The 19,426-nt window shown below is 48.2% G+C and overlaps 2 protein-coding genes across 4 annotated transcripts in view; one reads left to right on the top strand and one right to left on the bottom strand.

Moving 5' to 3' along the window:
- LOC129165487 (zinc finger protein ZFP2-like) overlaps positions 1-19,426 on the bottom strand; it is a 155,502-nt gene that overhangs the window by 92,112 nt on the left and 43,964 nt on the right. The window lies entirely within an intron of this gene.
- LOC139066110 (ras-related protein Rab-38-like) lies at positions 285-3,311 on the top strand. 2 transcript variants are annotated; one of them, XM_070548052.1, is made up of 2 exons: positions 285-458; positions 2,008-3,311. In XM_070548052.1, exons 1-2 carry the CDS (start codon positions 285-287, stop codon positions 2,221-2,223), a joined length of 390 nt encoding a protein of 129 aa, XP_070404153.1. In that variant the 3' UTR covers positions 2,224-3,311. The 2 variants fall into 2 exon arrangements, with proteins under 2 accessions (XP_070404153.1, XP_070404154.1); XM_070548053.1 differs by lacking the exon at positions 2,008-3,311 and adding an exon at positions 553-756.

Below are 19,426 nucleotides of genomic sequence, written 5' to 3'. Positions count from 1 at the left end.
AGCTCCCTTAACACAAAAGACAGAAGTTTTGACATTTTAAACAATAACCTCTGAACTTTAGTTACAGTTGCATTTCTCACTTGTGTATACCACGAGCTAAGTGTGATCAGATGGAATTCTTGTGTTAGGTGTGTTTAAAGACCATTCAGCATAACAAACAAGTGGTTTTTCAGGGTTGTGTTTGAGCTATAAAATGTTTAACTTGTTTTTTCATAAAGCACCTAATTTCTGTTGGCTTTGATCACATTTCTGACTAATACTGAAGTTTTCTGACAGTCGGACGGATGGACGACAGAAACACAAACATTTCTTGTTTTTGTCCAACAGGACAGGAACGTTACGGGAACATGACCCAGGTGTATTACAGAGAAGCTGTGGGAGCTCTGGTGGTCTTCGACATGACGAGGCTGTCCACGTTCCAGGCTGTCCTCAAGTGGAAAGGAGATCTGGATTCAAAGGTAAGTGAATTTGCTGCAGTAGACTGTTGTGTCCACTTGGGGGCAGACTAGACTCAACCTGTGGCAGTTCCAAGCAAGTCTGCTGTTCCACCAGGTCACCCTGAGTAATGGAAGGCCAGTTCCAGCGGTTCTGTTGGCCAACAAATGTGACCAGCGTAGTCACGGTTTGTGTCCCAAACTTCCCAAACTGGACAGCTTCTACCAGGAGCACGGGTTTGTTGGCTGGTTCGAAACCTCTGCCAAGGCAAGACGCAGCTTTTATTTTCAGACACCAAATTGGGCATTTGTTTGTGCTTAACCCTCCCACTGTGACCCCGCGAGGAAAGTTGACCATTGAGCAGGGTTGATGTTTATCCCTTGGGTCCATGTGGCAGGGGTGAGGAGTGAGCACCACCTCACCCCACCACGTGGACCTCAAGGGATAAACCACCAATCCTGCTCAATGGTCAACTTTATTCGCGGGGTCACCCATAAAACAGTGGGAGGGTTAAAAGTGTTCAACTTAATGATCAGGTTTGATTCAAATCAGGGGAAAAAAGAACCAAACCTCAAAAACTAAAAAGTGTCGGCGAACCTCTCCAGTAGGTGCAGTAGCGAATATCTGCATCCATCTATAAAACACACAGAAGGCTCTGTGATGATTCAGGCATTCCATCTAAAAGGCAGTTCTGAATAAAGAGAAGTACCACCCTACCTTACCATACAGAACCATCTGGAGCACATCTGCTACATTATCAGAGCAGTAGAGGCTTATCACGATAGAGAAGACACAAAGAAACACCATCAGTCATGGCTCAACCTCTGCAGAACCCAGAGGAGTCAGAACACAGAGCAACCAGGAAGTAAAGCTTGGAGACAACTTCTCTAAGTCCACTTAAATTGCACGAATAATAGCATTCATCTTTGTTTTGGGGATTTTTTTTTTATTATTTTCAATAAAGGGTTAACTTTTTCTATTTTCAAATGAAATAAAAGAATATAGGATCAGATTAGATCTTTTGCACTCACTTCTGGACACCCTTTTAGGTGACACCCTGGAGTCAAACACTGCCCCCAAGTTGCCATAAATAAGAACTGGATGTTGTCTTTGCAAATGTAAACAGTTCTGTTGATTTTATTTTTTCCATCAAAATTAAAAAATTTAGCTTTAATTGTCATGAAGAGGAGGGTGTCCTCCACGTCTCATTTCTATTATGACCGCCTTCTTTTTTTACTTCTCCAGAAAAACGTTTTTCATAAGTTTATTTAAATCATAATAGACATCCCAATAAATCTTGAGCTGCTGTAATACTCTACTAAATATATATATATATATATATATATATATATATATATATATATATATATATATATATATATATAATTCTTTTATTAGACTGTAATAATTTGTGAGAAAATTAAAGAATCTACAAAGATCCTGCTGATCAGGAAAAAAACTTTTTTATTGTGTCTTCTTTAATTATCATCTTTATCCTTAGAAGTAGCTGAAAGTTGTCTGTTACAACCCTAATGATCCTCTGTTGTCATCTTCACAAACCTTTTTCTCCAGGACGACACAAACGTTGATGCTGCCATCACGTGTTTGGTGAAGACCATCATAGCTGCAGAGGAGGAGAAATCAACGATTGACACTGCCAGAAGTGATGTTATTATTCTCCCTCGCTTGGACTGTGACAAGAAGGAGAAGGGACTGGGTGGGTGTTCAGGATGCCCCCAAGTAAACCCCAAAACCGAGGAAATGACTAAAAACAGATTATGGATCTGATTATCAGTGGCGGATTTAGCAATTTGGGGGCCCAAGGCGAACACAGACATGGGGCCCCTTACACTAAATTTTCGACAATCTTATCTTTAACTGGATTTGCGAAACTCTCCCCTCTTCTGACATGAGTTATTTTCCCTTTATATTAGTCCTCCTCTTTTTTCCTGTATTTCCCGCCCTTTAAGCGCTTTTAATATTTGCTCTGCTTTCTTTTTCCTGTCAGTGCTCCTGTGCTTTAGCCTGAGTTTTTTTTTTCTATTTTCCAATTTGGTCTGTTTTCCTCCCTTTAAACATTTTCCATAGTCTTTCCTTTCTGCTTCCTTTTGATGTTTACATCGAAAAACAACGTCACTTTTAGAAGTGAAAATAAAAGCTTTTATGAAGCATGCTGCTTCTTTCTCTCATTGGAGCCACTAGGATAACTCCATTTCATGTTTAATGTTTTGACTATCGCTTTGAGTTTGTTACAAACGCTCCCGCCTCTCTTCTTCTTCTTATCTGTGGTTTTATGGCACTTGGCAAACAACAATTTGGTGCATTACCGCCACCAACTGGATTGGAGTGGAATGACTACCAATCACTTCCTGTTTGTGCATCGCCGTCTCAATAACCCTCTTATGACCATAATTATAACAGGGCCGCCTGGTATTTTTCTAATCTTATGGCTGTAAAATTGTAATAAAAAGTGCAAAGTGTGTGTAACTCTTCTCCTTTTTTCAGAACAACCTCAGCTTTCAGTGTATGATTTGTATTTTTAGGATTTATTTCTATTAAAGCCTTTAAAAAATCTGCTTAAAAGTGAAAAAAGCAAAACATGGATTAGAATTTTTTACATTTATTTCTGAACAGGAACTTCAAAATTACTGGACAAACAATTTGGAACGAACAATTTAAACTTTGAACTGCATCTATTCTTAAAAAGTTTGAACTTTGGTATTTTTTTAGCAGTTTTAAGACCATTTATTTTTGTAAAATTTCAGACGTTTTTATTTGATGTGGTAGACCTTGAAGCAGTTTCTCTCCAGCTAAGTTAGAAAAAAATAATTATTTATTGTAAAAAGATAAATAATGCTGGAATGAAGCTGAATCTTACAATTAGCAAATAGTTGAGGGTTGTTCAAATAAAAAATAAAGACTGAACAAACATTCATACTCTGGTTCACTGGAGATCTGTCCTTCTTCATGGTCACTGTCTTCAGATATAAGCCTTCTGGGACACCTAATGGATCGTGTTGATTTTCTTTGAGGCATTTCCATAATTTCATGGTGGCTTTTTATGCTAATTAGCTTCCCCGTCCCGTTATCCGCTTTCACCACTGCGCTGCGCTCCGTTTCAATCAGGCAGTACAGCAGGATTTCCCCTCGTAGCGATATTGTCCATAACTCTGATTGCTTCACGCTATAGATCGTTGGAAAGCTGTTTTTATGTACTTTTAGGAACCGTTGCAATTTTTTGAATCTGATCAGCCATTCAATAGTTATAAAACGGAGCATTTTGGATGACAAACTCAGCACTTCTCTGAATCTGTGTTGTGATTCGTTGTGCTGAAGACAGGGGATCCAGGTGGCTACCGTAATGTATTGTACATGCACGAAAAGCCCCATTTCTAATCTTTCCAGCACTTTTGGAATTTTAATGATATCTTGAACGGTTCAGGAATTATGGTAATGAGAAGCATGTCCAATCCCGTCTGCGGTGACAGGTTGGTAATAAGATTATTGTGGCATTAACAGAGGGGTGCCGGCGGTCAGGGCTAGGGGGCCCTAGGCGGCCGCCGACCTATGCCTAATGGTAAAACCGCCTCTTCTATCAACCAACTCACCGAGCTGCAGTATTTCTGCGGTCAGGTCTCTCTCCGAGTCCACTCCACAAGCGGTCAGCCCACACAGCAGCCAGGCGCCGAAGCGGTCAGAGTTGCGCCGGGCTGACCGCTGGGGAGAACCGGGTGGAAGAATGGAACACAGAAGTTTCCCTCCGAGAGCTCCGTCATATTTCAACTAGGGATGAGCGAGTACACCACTATCTGTATCTGTTCAACCAACTAAATTATCTGTATCTGTCCTCAGAATGGGCGTGGCATAACCCGGAAGTGGGCGTGGTTCACATCAATATATTATTTTAAGTCTGAAATTGATATGGAATGATCAGAAGTTGATATGTGTATTGTTTATTTGAAAACTATTTACAGAGCAGCCTCAGAATTGAGATTAAATATTTTTGATCATAATAGTAAAGAAACTATTACAGAACAAGTGTTTCAATAAAATCAGAACATTAATATTTGAGTGCATGGATTAATACATCTGAACTCATGCAGTAGGAACTAGGAAATATGAAATGCTAGAACCAGACAACTTTATGTATATTTTTTTATTAGAATTTGATTTAAACAGATTTTTTTCTTAACGTTCTTGGCATTTTGCCCCACACAAAGTTAAACAAAACAATGTTGATTAAGGTGTGTGTGTGTGTCTGAGAGAGAGAGAGGGTGAGAGGGAGAGAGATGGAGTTAAAAAAAAATTTAAAAAACCCGACCAGAGCGGAGGTAGTGAGTGACTGATGCAGAACGTCAGCTCTGTCTTGTCAAATGCACCATGTAAGTTACGAAAAAAGTAACTTTAAATATTCAACCGAAAAAGAGGCGAGCTGAAGAAAACCTAGGGAAAACTGAAGAAACATGAGCAACAGTGAAGCAATCACAGCGAGATCCGTTACTGTCTGTGTGTGTGCGTGGATGAGCCAGACGGACTGCGCTCCCGGCCGGCTAGAGAGTTTTGTGTGTAGGGAGGGGCGGGTGCTCTACGTGACTGGCCAATCACAGAGCGTGAAGACAGTCAGTTACCCAATGAAGATTTTCCTTCAGCACTGATACAAGTCATCCTCCCAAACTAGCTGACTCTTTAATAAACACTACGTCTCAGGGTTGACTTGTACTTCTATTTATGCGTGAGCGTGAATCCAGTCTGAGCTTTTACACTACTGTAAGCTTATCAGCGATCAACTTTGCCTAGATTTAGACTCTGGCAACATAATTTTAGCAGCACAAAGGAAGACTCTTGTTATAACTGAACCACAACCCAGTCACCTGCAGCTTATGCTATGCCCAGGTTAAAGACTTTAAGCTTAAGTGTTAACCTCTTGGAGTGGGATTAGAAGTAACCAGCACCTCACCTTTCAGCTGTTACGCGACACGATTGGAGACCCCAGGCAAGAGATTCCGTTTTGAAGCTCCTTATGAAGGAACAAGTTTTATTTTATATGATGAAGTAAAAATATTCCAGATTTCCCGACGCAGCGGGTCAAAACACTCAACCGGTACAGTTGTCCTCCGAACTCTTCCCCAAACACCCAAAAAGCCCCCAGCCAACGGAGCCCCCACTCTTTTTATTCCACCCAACACTTTCCTCCTGCCCCCCCCCCCCTTCGTCTCCATGGCAACCCCTGCCTCGGAAGCATTCTTCGGCCTTGAGTCTCCTCCCAGATCAGCCAGATGGGGGATGTTCTTCTCTTCTTCCTTTCTTTCTTCAGCTCAGATCAAAGGAAGTCAAACATAAACAATCTCCAGACGTGTGTCCCTGAAATTCTTATCACATCCTGGGCTACACCATAAAAGTCGATACAAGGTTAAACATACTCATTATTTACGACATCAGGAGTCAAATCACCACACACAGACCTCTTGCTGAACCCTGAAGCCTGGTTTCACTAACATACAGATTTGAGATGTAATCCAGAACTGCTATTATATAATAAGACAGGTCTGGAGGAATCGAAAATCTTTATTCAACAAGCACGATTACAGATATTTACGAGGTTTACTCATTTCATGCTCGTATTCGTCAAAAATGCTTTATCCATACCGGATACTCGTCTGAAACGAGTATCCGGCTCATCCCTAATTTCAACCCATTTTTATGTTAAATGCACTGGGTTTTACCATGGTTTTACCCATCAACATATACCCTATTAATCATTTTACCGTATATTACATCTAAATTTCAGGGTTAAACAGTACACGTTAAAATGGTAGTTTTCTGATAAGCTCAGCTAGTGCAAAAGTGACAGTGACCTAAAATACATAAATATAATTTTACTTACAGGAAAAAATGAAGTGGAGACTCCTTGGACGCTCTATTAGTGCAATTAATACCACAGCAAGTCATTTTGTCCAACAATTACACAAATAATATCCAAAAAGAATGCACAAACGCTACAACTACTGGTCTAATTTCAGAGACTAAAAATCGCAGAACAGTTTTCAGGTGAGACCGAGGCTCTACTGAGGCCTTTCCACGGAGCTAGCTCTGTGGTCACGTGGGCCTGAGGCGGTGGTCACGTAGGTCTGATGCTCATTATTTATACAGAATTTTAGGCATTTAATACATTTAAACAGAAGAGTGAGAAAAACGTTCACCCCCCTCAGAGTTGTCATGAGTGTAAACTAGATAATTTAAACCAAAAACATGTTTTGGTACCAGGCTGTAAACATGTTTATTTCTGCTGTGAAATTGGTATTTTTAACATGGGAGTCAATGAGGATTTGCTCGCTTCTGACACCAGCCCCCAACGGATGAGGGTGGAACTGCAATTTATTTCACTTCCGGGTTTGCTTCAATTTTTGAACGCATTGTGGGGGCTTGGGAGGAACAAAAAACACAACCTGCACCAAACCTAGGTACATCTGAGAAGGTAGTAACACTGTTGCATTAAGGATTGGCTACATACATATGAACTGATCAATAAGATGTGATAATTCCATGTAAATATGAAATATCAATCTGATTGGCCTTTGAATGTTTAATCAGAAGACTTTAGTTTCTTGACGTATTTGGGGAACATACAGAAACAAACACAATTATTGTGTTGCAAGTCTTTTTATCTCTTAAAAATGTTTAAAAATATGTTTTTATCTAACATGTCTGACTGCCAGTCAAATTCAATTTAGTATCCTGGTTCTGGTTCTATTTCGTCTAGTCTTAGCCCTTAAGTGAGCTGCTATTGGAAGGGTGATCTCAGCATCAGTCAATCATGAAGAGCTTAAATGTACGCCCACCACGTGGGCACCCCTTGTGGGTTATATAAGTGGAGCGACTCCACTGTTCGCCTCCTTTTTCTCTTCACGCCAAGCTTAAGAGCTTCCTTTAAGAGCAGTTATACAAGAAACATCTACTCACCGACCATGTCCAGCGACGCCAGGACCTGCCCGGCCTGCCAGACGGGCTTCATCTCCAGCGGCGACCTGCACGCCAAGTGTGAGGTCTGTCTCGGGGCTCACCACGCTGGCCTGGCCTTGACCCCCAGGCCTCGTGCCCATTTTGTACCGCTCTGCCCGTGGCTGAAAAGGTCCGCCGGGTTGAGTACTTCACCCCCTCCACCGACGAGGAAATTCTGGTGGCTGGCACGTACTCGCTGGACAAGGCGTTACGGTTCTTCAACGTCGGCCAAGAGCCGGCTGGCTCCTACCGACTGGACGATGTCATCGACAGCGAGGAGTACGACGAAGCTGGCTGCCATAGCCCTTCTTCCCTCCTTTACAACATGGAGGTCGACCACGAGGCTGGCTGCCATAGCCCTTTTTCCCTCCTGTACAACACGGAGGTCGAGAAGCCTCGTGAGGAGCACGACGAGGCTGGCTGCCGCAGCCATTATTCCCTCCTGTTCAACACGGAGGTCGACCACGAGGCTGGCTGCCATAGCCCTTTTTCCCTCCTGTACAACACGGAGGTCGACGAGCCTCGTGAGGAGCACGACGAGGCTGGCTGCCGCAGCCATTATTCCCTCCTGTACAACACGGAGGTCGACGAGCCTCGTGAGGAGCACGACGAGGCTGGCTGCCGCAGCCATTATTCCCTCCTGTACAACACGGAGGTCGACGAGCCTCGCGAGGAGCACGACGAGGCTGGCTGCCGCAGCCATTATTCCCTCCTGTACAACACGGAGGTCGACGAGCCTCGCTCAGCGGGTCCTTCTGCCCCAGTGGCTTCTCGCTCCTCCCTGCTAGCAGTTGGAACACTGCTCCAGGAGCTGCCCGCCATCATCTCCGCGGCTGCGACCCGCAAGCGGCTAGCCGTTCCAGAACCGGCTCCCCTGAGGCAGATGAATTGGCGGGAATTTTCGGGGCAACACAGACGCGCCGTCCAGAACCCGTCTGGCCGCGCTTCCCCGCTGCCATGAGCTGCTGGTCCGCCGCCTTCTCCGAGCCTGCCAGGCTCGAGGCGCCAATTTCCACATATGCGCCCATTACCAAGGTCGAGGGCTTCTCCGACCTGGGCTGGCCATCCGTTCCCCCACTGGAGCCGGACTTGGCCTCGCTGTGTGGCGTCAAGAACCACCTCACTGGACCGCGAGCATTTCCCGCTAAGCACGACCAGCTGCTGAGGCGGCTCGCCGATCGCGCACACCAGTGCGCCTTCCAGACCGGCGCTGCAGGAAATAACATCGCCTTCTCGCCTTTGGCGTTTCCAAAATGGTGGAGGAGCTTGACTCTCCTGTCGAGTCAAAAAACCATCATTACTAAAACTGCTGATGCCATCCTCAATCTGTGCGCTGCTGTACTCACCGGTTTTGCTCGCATTGCTGCCTGGCAGACCCTTATCCAGCGGCCTTGTGGCTCAAGGCCCTGCCCTCCATTCCTGAACACCTGCACAGGGAGATGCTGGAAGGCCACATCACCTCTGACGTTCTCCCCATCTTACGAGCGTCATCTAGAGGGCTCAACGGCTGAACTTTCAGCCACGGTGCGAGACCTGGTCCACTCTCGGTCAGCCTCGCAGTCCGGCCGTTCCCCCAGAGGATGGGACGAACGGCGCGGAAACTTCATGAGCCCAGCTGCACGACCCGCCCCGCGGAGCCGGCCTCCCGCTGAGGCGGTACCAGGGAGTTGGCGGCCAACGGTTCCGAAGGAGACAGCCTTGGCATTCTCAGTCACAGGAACCTCGCCGAAAACGACCACGAAAACGACTCGTTGGGGGGAATGTGTGTGCTTATGGCTGCAATGTTAACTCTGTGAATGATTTGGTTTTGAAATAAAACCCAAAAAATGTCACATCGAGAGCACAATCCTACAGTCCTCTGCAGAACCTTCTGCCGAATCCTCACACATGATGTTCCCCGCACCAAGCACTGCAGCACATCTGCATGTTCACACAGTCGGACTCGGTCATGTTATACGGTTAGCTGTAAGGGTGCGCTCCATTTGCGCACCACCCCCAGCCTACTGCCAGGCCCGACTCATCCCGCTTCCCCCACAACGTTGGGTGGGACGGGATGTCATGGCGCTGTCGCGACCACGCGCAAAGCGCGCATATTGCGCGTCTCCATCCGCTGGCACTTTGTTGTTCCCGTGCACGGGCCCATCTCCCACTCGTCCTTCATCCTTGGACTCCATGCACTGTAGTGCGGATCAGCCTCTTCCAGCTGTTTCACACTCGCCCTTTCGAGCACAGCCCTCCATGGGTCGCTCCCAGTTCTCTGGTACGAGCGAAGGTGGTAAGGGCGCGAAACCAATCCTCAGACATTGCTCACGTGACCTCGAGCACATGTCCGCTGTCGGAACGCGCGCACGAATGCCTCCCTTCGGCTACTCGCTAGCCCAGCGCACTTTCTCCAAATGTCTGGAGACCGCGCTGCAGCCACTGCGCACGGCGGGAACGAGGGTTTTATTTTACCGGGACAATCTGCTCCGATGCGCCCGGTCTGAGGGCGGGGCGTCAGAGCAAACCAGGAATTTAACAGAGCAGCTGTCAACCCTGGGGTTTTCTATAAACTGGGGGAAGAACTCCATTCTTCTATCCCAGTCGATTATGTTTCTCAGGGTGGAGCTGAACGCCTCCCTAATGAGAGCACGTTCGTCGCCGGTGAGAGCGGCAGATCTCACCACGGTGATCTCCCGCATGCAACCCCGCAAGATCGTGAGAGTCCTGTTGGTCATGAGACTTCTGGGCATGATGGCTGCAGCCCACTCGGTGGTGCTGCTGGGGTTGTTGCACTCGAGGCGCCTGCAAGTTGGTTCATCCGCCTCTGGGTACACCCGATGCGTCAGAAGAGACGTATGTTGAGGGTTCCCCACTCAGTGGGCGGGGACCTCGCTCACTGGGGGAATCCCTGCATCATCTCACACGGGATTCCCATCGGACGTCCTGCGTCACACGTATCTGTGTTTACGGATGCGTCACTGTCTGGGGTGGAGGGCACGTGCTTGTCCCATACGCGGCAGATCGCTGGCCCTCCCACACGCACGAGCACATAAATGTGTTGGAGCTTATGACAGTGAGGAATGTGTTCAGACACTTCGCTGCCCATCTCGATGGCCGTCATGTCGAAGTTCACACAGACAGGCAGGTGGCGGCAGCCTACATAAATCGCCAAGGGGGAGTTCGATCCCCCCCTCTATTGCACATAGCCACATATTTACTGTGTTGGGCACATGTCCACCTGCTGTGCCACCTACATTCCGGGGATCCTGAATGTAGCGGCAGACATCCTGTCGAGAAGGGGCCCCCGCGACTCCGACTATCGTCTGCATCCCGCACTGATATCACAGATCTGGATAAGGTTCAGGGAACCGTCTGTGGATTTGTTCACGGCTCGCGAAAACGCTCAGTGTCGCCTGTGGTTTTCCCTGAGTCTCCGGGACCACCCCCCGATCGGAGCGGACGCCTTCTCACACCGGCCCGGGCCTCGAGCACTCCTTTATGCGTTTCCACCAGTCCCTCTGATTCCCCGTCTCCTGGACCGAGTTCGGTCAGAACAGCTCTCGGTAATTTGGCTCCCAGACGCATGTCCGCGTCATGGTTTCTGGACCTGCAAGCGCTACTGTCCGGCTCCCCGTGGAGACTCCCGCGAAGGGAGGACGCCTCTCCCCAGGCGGATGGGATAATCAAACATCCTCCGGAAATAGGCCATCGGCTGTGGGTCTGGCCGCTGAGCGGTCACGCTCAGGGTTTCTGGGCTGCCGCATGGTGTGGTCACCACGATTCAGAGTGCGCGGGCGCCCTCTACCGTTGCATCTTACGCTGCTAAATGGGCAGCTTTCTAGAACTGGGGCGCAGAGCGGAATGTTCAAGCGCTCTCCTGCCAGCTGGTGGATGTCCTATCGTTTCTACAGATACGGACGGACAGGGGCCTCGCATTCAGCACTATTAAAACATATGCTGCAGCTATCTCATCCTGTCACCAGGGTTTTGGTGATAGATCTGTTTTCAATCATCCCCTCACAAAACGTTTTCTAAAAGGTGTCAGAAGGAACAGACCTGTGTCCCGCCCGCTAATTCCCCAGTGGGATCTAACGGTGGTTCTGCGTGGCTTATCTGAAGCCCCATTTGAACCCTTGGACCAGGTCTCACTCAAGTTCCTGTCACTTACAACTGCCTTGCTGCTGGCACTGGCATTAGTCAAGAGAGTGAGCGACCAAACCGCCCTCTCAGTGGCTCCCGCATGCCTCAGGATCCGGGAAGATGGCGGGTCTGCTGTTTTCTGCCCCAACCCAGCCTTTGTGCCCAAAAAACATTAATACTTCCTTCAAATCCAGGTCAATTTCATTGGCTGGACTTTTTCCTCCTCCCCATAATTCTGAGGAGGAGGCAGCTTCCCCTCTTCTCTGCCCGGTGCGCGCGCTTGCATGATATGTGTCACGCACTTCAGGGATTCGCCGCTCACAAAGCCTGTTTATGCACTACAGGGAGTCTTCCCTTGGGCAAGTGCTGTTGGCCCAGCGCCTTTGACTCAGGCTATGTGACGCCGTTTCACTCGCTTACACATCATCGGGGCTGGATCCTCCTGAGACACTCAGGGCTCACTCAGCCAGAGGGATTTCCTCTTCTGTGGCGCCCCACAGTGGTGTGTCAATGGCAGTCATTTGTCAGGCTGCTTCATGGGCTTCACCCTGTTCCTTTACTCGTTATTATTTACGAGATGTGTCTTCAGGATCCATCACTTGTTCAGTGCTTGGACCTCAGCAGGCTGAGTGAAAGCATTATGGCACCTCGTCAGCCCTGCTTGAATGAATTTCATCCTCTTGTGGATGATATTTTTTAGTGGGGGCCCCACTCTTCTCTCTGGCTGCCTCAGCCTTTTAAGCCCTGGGCTGAGGCTGAGCTACCCCCACTAAAAGGAGACATGTTGGGTGTGTCCATTGGTTGAGCTTACCAGTGTGGCGTAAACCCATCCAGCTGCGCATTATTCCAATAGCAGCTCGCTTAAGGGCTAAGACTAGACGAAATAGAATGTTGGTTACGTATTGTAACCCCAGATTCTATGAGTCTAGTCGCAGCCCTTAAGCCACTTGGCCCCACTGGTTCTGTTAGGACTAAGAGTCATCGGAGGCGAACAGTGGAGTCGCTCCACTTATATAACCCACAAGGGGTGCCCACGTGGTGGGTGTACATTTAAGCTCTTCATGATTGGCTGATGCTGAGATCACCCTTCCAATAGAAGCTCGCTTAAGGGCTGCGACTAGACTCATAGAATCTGGGGTTACAATACGTAACCAACGTTTTAGGGCCTTACATGGACAAGCTCCATCATACATTGGTGATCTTCTCTCTTCTCAGTCCCTACACCCTAGGGCTGGGCGATATATCGATATTCTTTAAATATCGGTATAATTTTTAAACAAGATATAAGATGACTTTATATCTTTATATCGATATAACTGGCCAAATTGCTATGCTAGCGATTAGCCGCTATGCTAGCGACATGTTGCTCCGTCTCTAAGCGGCTATTACGTGTATTCTCACAAGTTTGCTCAGTCTGAGAGCCTCTGGGTAAATGTGCTGCTCTAAACTTTGCATTTGGTGTCCTGGTTTTTAATTATTTGTGGACGTTCAATGCCAACAGAGTTCTGTTTTCCATCCTGCTTGTGCGGAGAGACGAGCCAAACCCCTCCCTCCCCTGTGTAATGAGGAAACTGCTACGGAAAGCCGGAGTGGCCAAATAACCTGAAACATATTTCAAAGGGTTTGAATAGTAAACTATAGGGTTACCGTTTTATTTTGAAGGCGAACTCAATGGGTGAGAAATGTTGTTCCGGTTCCGTTTTTTTCCGCTCTGGTTCACTATGCTAGTAAATACTCCGTTACAAGTGATTCTGATGAAAAAGTTGAGTTTGTAAGGTGTGGGTTACGGCGACAGTAGCCCGAAAATAACACTCATAAAAGAGCAACCAGAGACTCTGAATCATTACAGTATAATCGCTGATATGAGCCAACACTGCTAACTAATAACTAACAACTAGTTAATAACTAGTTTTTCTAACAACTAATAACTCCATGGTGCATGACCCATGTGATCTTCAGTAGATGCAATTACATCATCGTACATTTAGCTTAACATGATGGATTTTTTTCCTCTGGACAAGACCTATACAATATGGGCCACCTCTAGATGAAATTTAAATAATTTCACATTAATTATAAATATATAATAAAAAAGTGCCTGTGGGACATTTGATACATCTCTAGCCCTCAACTGTGTGTGTGTGTGTGTGTGTGTGTGTGTGTGTGTGTGTGTGTGTGTGTGTGTGTGTGTGTCAGAGAATAGGCACTAAGGTTAAAGAGCGGGTCAATTGAGCCTCGGAGTCCTTCTCTACCCACGTATCAATTTTAAAAAATGCAACATTAGTAGGCGTTGCCTGGAAGACCGAGAGGGCGGAGCCGCGGCAGTGACGAAGACGACGGCTAACTAGACGATGCTAGCTCCCTTCACTCTATGCAGTTATTACAAGTGGAGGATGTTTCTCCCCCTCCTTACCCAGACACTCGAGAAGAAAGGGACCAAGTCTATTTGGAGGAGACAAGCGGACCTGAGCCTTATTGTTGTGAGCTTGTGAGTTGCCTGTAACTCCCAGAACCGACCCAACAAAACCACCTCTGAACGTAAGTAGCCGTTAGCCATAGCATTGGATTAGCTGCAAGGTTTGTCTCCACGGCCCTGGAGAGCTAGTATTCAGCATGTTTTAGAGGTTTATCTGCTTCAGCACACCTGGTTTTAATCAGCAACAAATAGCTGAGCTGCTTAACAGCTAATCTAACCTGTTAAAGCAGGAAAATCCACTGAAACGTGCTGGATAGCAGCTCTCCGGTAGCTCTGGGCTCAAGTTACAGTCTGCTGCATAAAGTTATGAAAATACCCCATGAGAAAATTATTCTGTAATGTGTTCAGCTCACTAAAACTGCCCTGATTTATTTATTTACTGATAACAGCTGCTCTCTTGGTTCTAGGTCCTCTGGTGTCTGCAGCTGGTCTCTGGTGTCTGCAGGTGGTCTCCTCTGCTGGTGCCATCAGGATCAGGAGCTTCCAGAAGAATGTGCCTTTCAATGACTCTTTCCTCCTTATTTGTTATATTAATTAAATAAATCTCAATTTATATATTTCCTGTTTTTGTTCATGTCCATAAATACTTAAACATGCTTGAAATTAAAACGAGCTTTTAACAGTGAGGTGCTAGTTTAATTCATCACAATAGAGCTAGTTAAACATGCATTGTGATAATTCAATTAATGTAATTTATAAATATCCATTAAAATATCAAAACTGGAATCTATATGAGATATTTGGCAGCACAAAAAAACTTGTCAAACACAATATTTATTATAATTGTAGGCAGACAGGAGACAGCTGATGGAGGTTCTCAGTCATCAAAGGATGGCTGAAGGCTTTACAGGAACAGGAGATGTGGTGTTGTCTCTTCTCTCTCTATTCTGCCAGATGAGCTGATAGGTTACAGGTGTGTGAGGACATCCTCATGCTGTCACGACCAGATGACAGGAGTTATCAGGTGATCAGCCAGGCTAATGAGATGCAGAAAGAAAACAAATTCAGGACAGTGTACAATATGTGGTGTTGCTCACCTTATGTGCTCTTATAGAGTTATTAACGTGTGCCTGCCTCATGGTGTAGAGTCCATATTTTGCTGAGTGTCCTGCAATAATGCAGGTTACTTTTGATAGCAAAAACAAAATATTTAATGTAAAAGTTGTTTTCCAGGTGAATCAGCTCACACGTCACCACCAAGTGTCACGGGGGCAGAATCAGTAGCCTCCGTCATGATGTAATCACATACTTATTTAATTGTTAATATCTTAAAAAATTCGAAGGATCTTTCATGGCGGTTAAAACAAAGAGTCGGAGTACCCGGCCCGGAGGGTTACCGGGGTCCCACCCTGGAGCCAGGCCTGGGGTTGGGGCCCGTGAGCGAGCGCCTGGTGGCCGGGCTTTCGCCCATGGGGCCCGGCCGGGCCCAGCCCGAACCGGATACATGGGCTCGTCCAACTGTGGACCCACCACCCGCAGGAGGAACATGAAGGGTCCGGTGCAATGCGAATCGGGTGGCAGACCAAGGCGGGAGCCTTGGCGGTCCAATCCCTGGACAAGAAAACTAGTTTTTGGGACATGGAACGTCACCTCGCTGGCGGGGAAGGAGCCGGAGCTTGTGGCAGAGGTTGAGCGGTACCGGCTAGATATAGTCGGACTCACCTCGACACATTGCATTGGCTCTGGAACCCGAGACCTGGAGAGGGGTTGGACACTCTACTTTGCTGGAGTTGCTCCGGGTGAGAGGCGGAGGGCTGGGGTTGGCTTTTTGTTAGCCCCGAGACTCTCTGCCTGTGTGTTGGGGTTTACCCCGGGGGACAAGAGGGTAGCTTCCTTGCGCCTTCGGGTCGGGGAACGGGTCCTGACTGTTGTTTGTGCTTATGGGCCAAATATCAGTTCAGAGTACCCACCCTTTTTGGAGTCCCTGGGACGAGTGCTAGATAGTGCTCCATCAGGGGACTCCATTGTCCTGCTGGGGGACTTCAATGCTCACGTGGGCAATGACAGCTTGACCTGGAGGGGTGTGATTGGGAGGAACGGCCCACCTAATCTGAACTTGAGCGGTGTTTTGTTATTGGACTTCTATGCAAGCCGCAGTTTGGCCATAACGAACACCATGTTCGAACATAAGGATGCCCACCGGTACACTTGGTACCAGGGCAGCCTAGGTCACAGGTCGATGATAGATTTTGTAGTCGTATCATCTGACCTGCGGCCGTATGTTTTGGACACCCGAGTGAAGAGAGGGGCGGAGCTGTCAACTGATCACCACCTGGTGGTGAGTTGGATCAGAACATGCCGCGTAGACCTGGCAGACCCAAACGCATAGTGAGGGTCTGCTGGGAACGCTTGGCAGAAGAACCTGTCGGTTCTTCTGCCAGGCGTTCTTCAACTCCCACCTCCGGTCTTCAACAAGACGGTCTTCAACTCCCACCTCCGGCAGAGCTTTGACCACGTCCCGAGAGCAGTAGGGGACATTGAGTCCGAGTGGGCCTTGTTCCACTTTGCGATTGTCGAGGCGGCTGTTGCTAGCTGTGGTCGTAAGGTGGCCGGTGCCAGTCGTGGTGGCAACCCCCGTACCCGCTGGTGGACACTAGAGGTTCGGGGAGCCGTCAGGCTGAAGAAGGAGGCCTACAGGGCGTGGCTGGTCTGTGGGTCTCCGGAGGCAGCAGACAGGTACCGGATAGCCAAGCGGGGTGCAGCAGTGGCAGTTGCCGAGGCAAAATCTCGGGCGTGGGAGGAGTTTGGTGAGGCCATGGAGAAAGACTATCGATCGGCTCCAAAGAGGTTCTGGCAAACTGTCCGGCGCCTCAGGAGAGGAAGGCAGCAACTCGCTCACACTGTTTACAGTGGGGATGGGGAGCTGCTGACGTCAACTGAGGCTATAGTCGGACGGTGGAAGGAATACTTTGAGGAGCTCCTCAATCCCACCAATGTGCATTCCGAGGAGGAACCAGAGCTGCAAGGCCTGGGGATGGACTGTCCAATCTCGGGGGCAGAAGTTGCTGAGGTAGTCAAACAACTACACAGCGGCGGAGCCCCGGGGGCGGATGAGGTTCGTCCTGGGTATCTCAAGGCTATGGATGTTGTAGGGCTGTCATGGTTGACACGTCTCTACAACATTGCGTGGTCATCGGGGGCAGTTCCTAGGGAGTGGCAGACCGGGGTGGTGGCCCCCATCTTTAAGAAGGGTGACCTGAGGGTGTGTTCCAACTATAGGGGGATCACACTCCTCAGCCTCCCTGGAAAGGTCTACGCCAAGGTACTGGAGAGGAGGGTCCGATCGATAGTTGAATCTCAGATAGAGGAGGAGCAATGTGGTTTTCGTCCTGGCCGTGGAACTGTGGACCAGCTCTATACCCTTGCAAGGGTGATGGAGGGGGCATGGGAGTTTGCCCAACCAATCCACATGTGCTTTGTGGATTTGGAGAAGGCTTATGACCGTGTCCCCAGGGGCACCCTGTGGGGGACGCTCCAGGAGTATGGGGTGGGTGGCTTTCTGTTAAGGGCCATTCAGTCCCTTTACCAGAGGAGCGTGAGTTTGGTCCGCATAGCCGGTAGTAAGTCGGACCTGTTCCCAGTGAGGGTTGGACTCCGCCAGGGCTGCCCTTTGTCACCGGTTCTGTTCATCACTTTTATGGACAGAATTTATAGACGCAGCCGTGGTGTGGAGTGTGTCGAGTTTGGTGGCAGGAGAATCTCGTCTCTGCTTTTTGCGGATGATGTGGTCCTCCTAGCTTCATCCAGCTCTGACCTTCAGCTCTTGCTGGGTAGGTTCGCGGCCGAATGTGAAGCGGCTGGGATGAGGATCAGCACCTCCAAATCTGAGATCATGGTTCTCGACCGGAAAAGGGTGGCTTGCCACCTCCGGGTCGGGGGAGAGGTCCTACGGGGTCTTGTTCACGAGTGAGGGTAGGAGGGATCGGGAGATCGACAGGCGGATTGGTTCGGCGTCTGCAGTGATGCGGACGCTGAGCCGATCTGTCGTGGGGAAGAGGGAGCTGAGCCAGAAAGCTAGGCTCTCGATTTACCGGTCGATCTACGTCCCAATCCTCACCTATGGTCATGAGCTTTGGGTAATGACCGAAAGAACGAGATCGCGGATACAAGCGGCCGAAATGAGTTTCCTCCGTAGGGTGGCCGGGCTCAGCCTTAGAGATAGGGTGAGGAGCTCGGACATTCGGGAGGGACTCGGAGTAGAACCGCTGCTCCTCCGGATCGAAAGGAGCCAGTTGAGGTGGTTTGGGCATCTGGTCAGGATGCCTCCTGGACGCCTCCCCGGGGAGGTGTTTCGGGCATGTCCTGCCGGCAGAAGGCCCCCGGGTCGACCCAGGACACGTTGGAGAGGTTACATCTCCAATCTGGTCCGGGAACGCCTTGGGGTCCTGCCGGAGGAGCTGGTGGACAAGGCCGGGGAGAGGACGGCCTGGAGCTCCCTAATTGGGATGCTGCCCCCGCGACCCGGACCCGGATAAGCGGAGGAAGACGAAGACGAAGACGAAGAATATCTTAAAAATTCTGAAATGTTTTAATTTTTTTTTTTACCTTGAACAGTTCACTGAGCTTGCACCGTCACTGAGGTGGAAGCTGGAATCAACAGCAGACACCTCACACCTTGGTCTTTTCAGGGGGTCTGGACGCTCTGGGACCTTCTGGAAGATGAATTTTCATCATGGTCCCTGTGGGTCACCAGACACACTGCGGCTGTGAACTCCATTCTGGCTGGCTATGTAAAAACAAAGAAGCAGCACATTTATAAATGTTTAAAAGAGCATAAAATCACGTGTAACAATAATCTGTAAAACAAATTAAAACTAGAAGGTAATAATAAAATGTTTGCATAGAAGATTATTAAAAATAATTCACCTTTGCTACAGGGAAGGTTTCACGTCAGCCTGGACAAGTGCATTCTTGCAGCTAAATCAGTCTGACAGCCAGTGTCTTGGGTAGATTTAGCCTGAAAAAAATATATAAGCACATTGTTGTTGAGAGTTTATAAAGTCAGATAATATACAAAAGAAACTGTCCCATATAGGCGCTTTATAACATTCCTAGTGTGTGATCATTATAATGTAAAAGTCAGTCACACATGATGTGGAGAGCCTGAAATGCGACCTCCTGAACAGAATTCCTCACAGAACCTGTTCACAAGCTGGATTTCACGCTGTAATGCTGTCTGTCAAGTGCTGCGTCAGTTAGATCCACTGTTGCAGAATTGCCGACTGACTAGCTAAAGGAAGTGAACCACGTCTCTCAAACTTTGCATTTAGGAAGGGAATTGTCTTTAGAAGATGTTAAAACGTTTATTTAGCTTACTCACCTCAGACTGGAGCCCGCCGTGGTGGGGGAGCAGAGTCGGTGGGCTGCATCTAAATCGCGGAAGAGCCACGGTGG

Source organism: Nothobranchius furzeri, chromosome 2, assembly GCF_043380555.1.
Source record: "Nothobranchius furzeri strain GRZ-AD chromosome 2, NfurGRZ-RIMD1, whole genome shotgun sequence".
Lineage (NCBI taxonomy): Eukaryota > Metazoa > Chordata > Actinopteri > Cyprinodontiformes > Nothobranchiidae > Nothobranchius > Nothobranchius furzeri.
The sequence above is the reverse complement of the archived record's forward strand: the minus strand, read 5'-3'. Positions and strand labels throughout refer to the sequence as shown.

Excerpts from the sequence above, each read along its gene's own strand:
- LOC139066110 (XM_070548052.1), top strand. The coding sequence starts at position 285 with ATGGACGACAGAAACACAAACATTTCTTGTTTTTGTCCAACAGGACAG. Across the intron at positions 459-2,007 it reads AAGGAGATCTGGATTCAAAG|GACGACACAAACGTTGATGC; the intron begins GTAAGTGAATTT and ends CTTTTTCTCCAG.